The sequence below is a fragment of the Silene latifolia genome, chromosome 5 (assembly GCF_048544455.1).
Source record: "Silene latifolia isolate original U9 population chromosome 5, ASM4854445v1, whole genome shotgun sequence".
In the NCBI taxonomy this organism is placed as follows: Eukaryota; Viridiplantae; Streptophyta; class Magnoliopsida; order Caryophyllales; family Caryophyllaceae; genus Silene; species Silene latifolia.
The window spans coordinates 68482724-68490881 of NC_133530.1; the positions used below are offsets into that span (position 1 = coordinate 68482724).

The window sequence follows — 8158 nt, forward strand, 5'->3', positions numbered from 1 at the left end:
GCTGTTTGGCATTTGTTTTATTATGATTTGTATTGTATAATTAGTACTGACCCGGTTGTTTGTTTTATAAAACTGTGGTGATCCATTCGGGGATGGTGAGCAGTTGTTGAGCAGGTTTGATATGATGTATTTGGGCTAGCTGGGATGAGTCATCACTTGGCAATTAGAAGAGTCTTCCGCTGTGTCAGACGATGTCCTTAGTTGTTCAGTTTTGCTAGTAGACAGATTTGGTTTTGGATTGTATTTCATTTCACAGTTTTGAGTTGGAACATGTAATCACTTAAATAGTATTTTACTTTTTTAAAGTACGTTTCTTCATTGTCTTATGATTATCATTGCCTCGGGTAACCGAGATGGTGACGTTCCTATACCTGAGTGGTCCTGGTAAGGCACTTGGAGTATGGGGGTGTCACACAAGTAAGGCCGGAACGGCACAAGGACTAAGGCTCTCCCTCACAAAACCCGTACTCATGAGTTCCCCAATTTGTTGTTGTAACTCTTGAGAAGCTTTTGGATCACTCTGATATGCAGCTTTGTTGGGGAGCGTAGTATCCGGAATGAAATCAATTTGATGTTCAATTCCCCTAAGGGGAGGCAAGCCACTTGGGAGCTCACTAGGAAACACATCTTCATAGTCATTTAGGAGTTCTCGGAATTCTAAAGGGATGGTCATCTTGTTTTCCCCAAGCATGTTCTTGGCCACTAGGACATAGATATCATCTTCCTCTTTCAACTCTTGTAACATCTCGGCCTCATTGACTAACAAAACCTCTCTTGTCGGTTCAACCATGGATGGTGGAGTTGTTGGTTTGATAGGTGGGGGTAGTGGTGAAAGGATAATTTTTCTTTGACCGGATTTGAAGGTATATGTGTTATCCCTCCCATAATGTACCGAATCCTTATCAAACTCCCAAGGCCTACCAAGTAAAAGATGACAAGCATCCATGGGTAGAACATCACAAAGGGCCTCATATACATAATTTTTACCAATGGAAAAGGACACCAAGCATTGCTTATCAACCCTTACCTCGGCCCCTTTGTTGAGCCATCTCAATTTATAAGGACATGGGTGGTCTTAGGAGGGTACTAGATGCTACATTGGTACAACTCCCCCCATCAATGATTAAATTACAAACCTTCCCCTTTATGGTACATCTAGACCGAAATATTTGTTTCCTTTGATCCATCTCTAAGGGTTGGGGTTGTGTATGCATTACTCTCCATGTTACTAAGTTAAGACCCACATTCGGATATAAACTATCATGAAGGCTAGGGCTTTGTACCTTTAAGTTTTTGTCGAGGACCCTTGAATCTGAGTATGGCCCTTGTGTTCCATGAGCTTTCTCTCTTCCCATCCGGTTATGGCTCTTTTCCCTATCACAGAGTGGTCTTCCTTTCTTTGTTGATGTTGGAATGAAAGCATTGAGGGCATTCAACACATGGTCACATTTCTCGGAGAGTTGTGTCACTTGAGTTTCAATTCCAAGTAGTATTTCTTCACTCATGGTTGTTTTTGTGTTTTTCGATGTGGTTAGGGTAGTATGAACTCACTATAAGGTTTCTTCCCAAGACTAACACAACAATGGAATTGTGTTAAACCTTTGCTCTGATAACCAATTTGAAGTAAAACGTCAAGGACTCGGGTTTTGATTGAAAATGACTCGATTTGGACAGTGTTTCAGACTGTTTAATTATAATAAAAAGGACTAAATTTGAACAGAAACTTTGAGACTCGATTCTGAACACTCTGCTGGACTGTTCGAAATCACTAAGTGACACAGTGTAATCGAGGATTGCAAATATGATTAGGATTGAGTGACTTGGGATATGACTTAATCTAAGTACTAAGCCACTAGATTAAACCTAAGAGGGATCCAAGCACTAAGCAAAGGGGCCACTCAACTCTAAGCACTAAGCAATAGAGGGTCTTTTTTCACTAAGCAAAGAATGTTTGGGAAAAACAAAGTTTTCACTCTTAAATTTTAATTCATCAAATCTGAAATTTTCCATGCCCAAACCTTGGCTTTTATACTACAAGCCATACAATCTTGACCCTTGATTACAAACTAAGATCTAAGGCTCACATAAGAGCTGAAAAGACAACAAGAAAAACGGTCCTCTAGGCCTTACATGACTTACACAATCCTACACAAGACAATGACATAAAGCATAAAGATACAACCTCCCTTTGGCATATTCTATTGACTTATTTATGATCACAATGGACCTTTTAGAAGCTCACAAAACCGGCACATGCTCTTGGTAGCCTTCCAAAGGTGTTTTAGAACTTGCTTGTTCAAAAGAGGAAAGGTTGAAAGCGACCCCTTGATAAGTCTCTTAAACCATGTAGATGTCCCCATCACTCGATTTTATCTCCTTTGTTCCACATGATTCAATTCCTTTTAAGACAAAAGATCTTATGCAAAAGTCCTCCAACTCTTTATATGAGGATCCTAGGCCAAAAGTTTCACATTTTCTTAGACGGGTTTGGTCTTGGACCTCAAATTGCGGGATGGTCCAAAACCGGGCTCAATGGGACTAGGTGTGCCTTGTTTTGCTTCAATAAGGGAGCGGGATCATACTTGGTAGGCTTCTTCGTGTAAGTCGGGTCATTGCTAAGGCCAAAAATTTCACCAAACTCGTGAAAAGACAATTTCCTATCAATATTCTCGAGACGGAATTCAATGTTTGTTCGAGCTTCCACCTTGGTAACTTTCAAAGAGCTTAAGAACTCTAAAGTGAGGGATGAGTAAGTCAACACTTGCATATTAAACAAAGTACTCAATCCCATGGACTCGATAAAGGTCTTGGTTTGTTCTAGGACACCCAATTTTGACAAGGTCTCTTGGCATATGAATTTGGTGGGTAAAATAGATTTCTTAGTAAGGGAAACAAATTTCTTCCTATGAGAGTCAGAAGTGAAAATTACCTCCGGATAATCATCTAGTTGTTCAACAACCGGAGTAGAAGTAGTAGCTTCCATAGGAGGAATAGACTCTGGAATTTCCGTCCTTGCATTTTGAACCACCAATGCCTTAGATGCTTGAAGAGTTTGTTGTCTTTTGGAAAGGTTCTTCTTTGGGGGTGCTTTACTTCTGCCTTTTGTTCTTGCCATGTTCTCCTTTATGTAGCAACACCAAAGATAAACTTGATGTTTTCAAATTCTAATAAGACCCAAATCGATTTAGGATAGTTGAATTTTGCCTTGTATCCTAAAAATCGATTCAAACTTTGAAGATGTTGGTGTTTTAATTGCTTGTTGTTGGTAAAGGAGTGATTTGTTTGAGTATTGAGGAAGTTTGGAATTAATTTGGGTGATTTTGGTTGAGAAATTTGATGTTGGTGGATGGAGAGAATGAGGGTTTTGAGGGTTTTGGAATTGTGTTTATGTTATGAATGAGTAAAATGAATTGGGAAAGGTGGGGTTTTAATCCCGTTGGATTTGAATTTCGGAGGGGAGACGAGCGGATCTGGGTCGGGACGCTCGGATTCTGTTCCAGTTTGCTTCAGAAAATAAGACGTGTTGGGACGAGCGTTTTCTGAGGAAGACGAGCGTCTTTTTGAAGGAGGACGAGCGGATTTGTATGAAGACGCTCGGATTCCTTGTCAGGGAGAAATCCCAAATTTTACCAGCAGTAGGACGATCGGATTTTTTATGGGACGAGCGTCCTGACTGAGACGAGCGGATTCTCAATGGGGATGCTCGGATTCTCAGTCAGACCGAAAATTTCTTTTTCCAGCTCTCTCAGGACGAGCGTCTTCTCAAAAAGACGCTCGAATTATCTTCAAGACGAGCGGATTCCTATCGGGCCGCTCGGATCTTCCCTCAACCACACGAATTCAGTTCCATCCGTGGGTATTTCATAACCCGTGTCATTTACTCTTCATTCCTTTGGTCTTCATTGTGGGGGCACTATGAAGGCTTGGATAGCCTAGGCAATTGTTATCCCTACACTATGTCAAAACACTACACATCAATAATCACATAATTCCCTCCCTCACTTTCACTCGAAATGATGAAAATCTTGATCAAGGCATAAAAATATAAATCCAAAATTGACAAAAATGCAATACAATAAGTAAAATGCAAGTTAAGGGGTTAGAATATTTACAATTGGTGGTTTAGGGAGGACTCCACCAAACTCTCATCCATAAGTGAGATGTTAAGGGGGCATGGCCAAGGTGTTGTTGATGTTGCTCAACACCTTGAAGAAGTAGTCGAAAGCTTGTTCATTGTCATGATAAAGATCTTCAATAGATCTTTGCACTTGTCGTTTTTCATTGTGGTCTTGGGTCATAGCATTACCGATATAGGTATTGAATATCCCTTCAAAATCATCATCCCAAAGACCGCACACTTCGTCTACTTGTTCCCCAATAATATCACGAGTTGACAAGAGCAACTCTTCTTCCTTCTTGTCATGGCCAATGAGGCCTTCTTCTTTACTTGTCATGAGTGAGCTTTTCAAGCTCTCTTTGTTGAAACTTTCTTGCTCTTTAGATGGAGCATCTTTCACTTTCTTCTTCCATATGGGTGGTGATTCATTACCCATAGTTTGTGCTTTGCATTGAGATGCCAACTTCTTCCTATCAATTTCTCGGCTATAGTGATCAACCATGAAACACGGCTCATGTAATCGGGGAGCTCTCATTGTCTTGTCAAGATTAAAAGTGATTGTTTCATCTCCCACTTCAAGGGTGAGCTCTCCATGTTTCACATCAATCATCGCTCCCGCGGTGTGCAAGAAAGGTCTTCCTAAAATGAAAGGAATGTTGGAATCCTCCTCCATATCAACAATAACAAAGTCTACCGGGATGAAGAATTTGCCAATTCTTATGGGCATATCTTTCCATACCCCTAAAGGTATCTTTGTTGATCGATCCGCCATTTGAAGCGTGATATTAGTGCACTTGAGCTCTCCCATTCCTAGCCTCTTGCTTACCAAGTATGGCATGACACTTACACTTGCCCCAAGGTCACATAAAACTTTGTTGATTGTAGTGTCACCAATAGTGCATGGAATGGAGAAACTTCCCGGATATTTGAGTGTTGGAGGTGAATTTCCTTGAAGAATAGCACTACTCACTTTAGTGAAAGCAATAGTCTCAAGCTTCCGGATGGATTTCTTCTTTGTAAGAATGTCTTTCATGTACTTTGCATAAGCCGAAACATGATTGATCAATTCCGTGAATGGAATCGAGACTTCTAAGTTCTTTACAATCTCCATGAACTTTCCAAGTTGTTCATCAAACTTAGGCTTAGCTTGACGACTTGGGAAAGGAAGTCTAATCATAATAGGCTTCTTCTCTTTAGCCTTTTCTTCATTCTTCTTTAAAACTTCTTGAATGGTGAGTTCTCCTTCCCTGGAGTTTTGCACAACTCTTTCCTTATCACTAGTCTCCACAGTGTCATCCTCAATTGGCTTCTTTGGCCCTTCATAGCTTGTACCACTCCTCAAATTGATAGCATTCACCGATTCATGTCTTGGGGGATTACTTTGAGGTGGTAATTGCCCCTTTTGTCTTTGAGAGCTAGAAGATGCTAATTGAGACATTTGGGTTTCCAACATTTTGGTGTGGGCTAGGATGTTGTTGATGGTGATGTCTTTTGCTTGAGTATCTTTTTGCATTTGAGTGAAAAATTCTTGTTGGTTCTTTTGCATTTGGAGGACCGCTTTTTGAACATCAAAACCTTGGTCATTGGATTGATTGTATGGAGTTTGATTTTGATAAACTTGGTTTTGGTTGTAAAAGGGTCTTTGAGCTTGGTTTCTCATTGGAGGTGGGGTGTATGTTGTTTGAGGGTTTTGAACATTTTGGCTTTTATATGAGAGGTTTGGGTGGAATTTGGTGTTTTCATTGTAATAGTTGGAATAAGGGGTGCCACTCTTGTATGCTTGTAAAGCATTCACTTGTTCACTTGTTCCCCTACATTCACTTTGGTCATGTCCCAAAGTTCCACAACTCTCACATACTCCACTTGGAATTGATGAAGATGCCACCATGGCATTAACATGTTGCTTAGGTGATTTGGAGGCTTCTTCAAGCTTAGCCATAGCCTTCTCAAACTTCAAATTAATGGTATCAATATGAGCACTAAGTTGAGCACCCAATTGAGTAATAGAGTCCACTTCATGCTTTCCTCCTCTAGTAGCCTTCCGAGGTCTACTATATTGTGAGTTATGGACCGCCATTTCCTCAATCTTGTTCCATGTTTGATTATTGTCAACTTCGGTGAACATACCATTTGATCCCATATTGAGAATGTTTCGGGAGTCTTCATATAGACCATTCCAAAATTGTTGTACAAGGAACCACTCGCTAAATCCATGATGCGGACAAGATCGGCAAGTATCCATGAATATTTCCCATGCTTCATACAAAGATTCTTCGTCCCTTTGTTTGAACCCGGTGATTTGGGCTCTCAACATGTTAGTCTTTTCCGGAGGATGGAAATTTTTGTAGAAAGCAAATGCCAATTTCTTTCAAGAGTCAATACCAAGAGTAGCCTTATCAAGGCTCTTTAACCATTTTTCGCGGTACCAATCAAAGAAAAAGGAAATAAGACCTATTGAATTTGGTCTTGAGTAACTCCGGTTTGAGAAATCGCATCACAATAGTCACAAAAAGTCTCCATATGAGAATGAGTGTCTTCACTAGGCATCCCTCCCAATTGACTTCTCTCAACTAGTTGTATAAATGCGGATTACAATGAAATTACTGGTCAGATGTTGTGGTGTGGGAGTACCATTTGGTAGGTTCTCCTCGGTTGGTACGGAATGTAATGAAAATTTAGGAATTGTGGGTTGATTTTGTGGTTGATTTTGTGTTGGATTATCCTCTCCTTCTCTTACAAAAGGGTTGATAAACTCAATATTGTTTGGTTGAATGTCCACAATCTCACCAATACCTATCAAGTATTTCTAGCAAGTCTTCTATTGTTTGTCAAAGTTATTTCAATTTCAACATCAATGGGTAACAAGTTACCTTGTGATCTCCTAGACATGCAAAATATGAAACAATTTGAAAACAATTAGAACAAACCTTGAGGAGTTTTAATTCCCCCAAGGCAAAGAAAGACACAACTAAAAACAATCAAAGAAAATCAAATCAAGTTAACATCGTCTCCGTCAACGGCGCCATTTTTGGTCGGTGTTCGATTTCGGTTACTTGTCGTTAAGAGTTATCTAGACCAAAACAATATTTATAACTTCACAAACTACTCTACTTTTAGTAAAGAGGTAAGTAAAGGTCGGATCCCGGGGGACGGGTATTGATGTAGGATTTTCGATTGTAAATGGTTGTGTCTAAGGGTGTCACAATTTTGGTTGAGGTAGGAGATCAACTAGATTAAATAACAATGTAAATAAAGTAAACAAAATAGGCAAGGTGATTAAAATGAGATGTAAACAATTGATTAAAAGCATTAGGATGTCATGGGTTTATAGGGGATTCATGGGATTTGATCATACAAACATATTTTCTACTAGATGCAAGCAATTATTGTTGTGATGGGATCGAGTTAGTGTATATCTTACAATCCCTAAGAAGGTTTGGGTCCCGGAGCCGAATCGATTAGATTGTACAACACCTACAAGTCGACTTAATCCTCCCTATCCAACTATATGCATGGTCTAATGAGACTCGAGTTGGTTTATGTCTTACAAGTCTCATTGAAAAGATAAGTGATGGGTAAAAAATGCAAGGATTCATAGGCTCGCATTTCATCAAACATAACATGTGCATAAGTTGGAATCACAACAAGCAAGCAAATTAATTATGAAAACATATTAGATAAAGCTTGAATCAATCCCCATGTTGGTTTCCCCTAATTCCCCATTAACCTTAGTTAAGGTAACTACTCACTCATTATCAAGTTTAACATGCTAAAAAGGTTGTCAATCATACTAGCAAGGCAAAACATGATGAACAAATGAAGATGATTAACAATAATTAAAAAGGATTAAGTGAGAATTATACCTATAAAGATGATTCCAAATAACAAAGCAAAGAATAATAGAAGTACTTGATGATTGATGGAAGGTTGTCAATCCTCCAAATAAACCCAAATAATCTTCTAATTACCCAAAATAAATGATGAACAATAGAGAAATTAAGGAATGATTAAGGAATGAGATTTGTATTAATGCTAAATTAA

The 8158-nt window shown here is 39.3% G+C and overlaps 1 protein-coding gene and 1 non-coding gene across 2 annotated transcripts; one reads left to right on the forward strand and one right to left on the reverse strand.

Annotated features, from left to right (window-relative positions):
* Positions 1 to 409: 409 nt before the first annotated feature.
* LOC141655484 (uncharacterized) lies at positions 410 to 946 on the reverse strand. The gene has a single exon (XM_074462564.1). It carries the CDS (start codon positions 944 to 946, stop codon positions 410 to 412), a length of 537 nt encoding a protein of 178 aa, XP_074318665.1.
* A 5378-nt stretch (positions 947 to 6324) lies between these two features.
* Positions 6325 to 6431, forward strand: LOC141658274 (small nucleolar RNA R71). Its single transcript, XR_012549168.1, has one exon. It is a non-coding gene; the product is annotated as a small nucleolar RNA R71 (small nucleolar RNA).
* Positions 6432 to 8158: the final 1727 nt, after the last annotated feature.

What these genes read in the sequence shown, in the direction of transcription:
- LOC141655484 (XM_074462564.1), bottom strand. Translation starts at nt 946, where the DNA reads ATGGATGCTTGTCATCTTTTACTTGGTAGGCCTTGGGAGTTTGATAAG.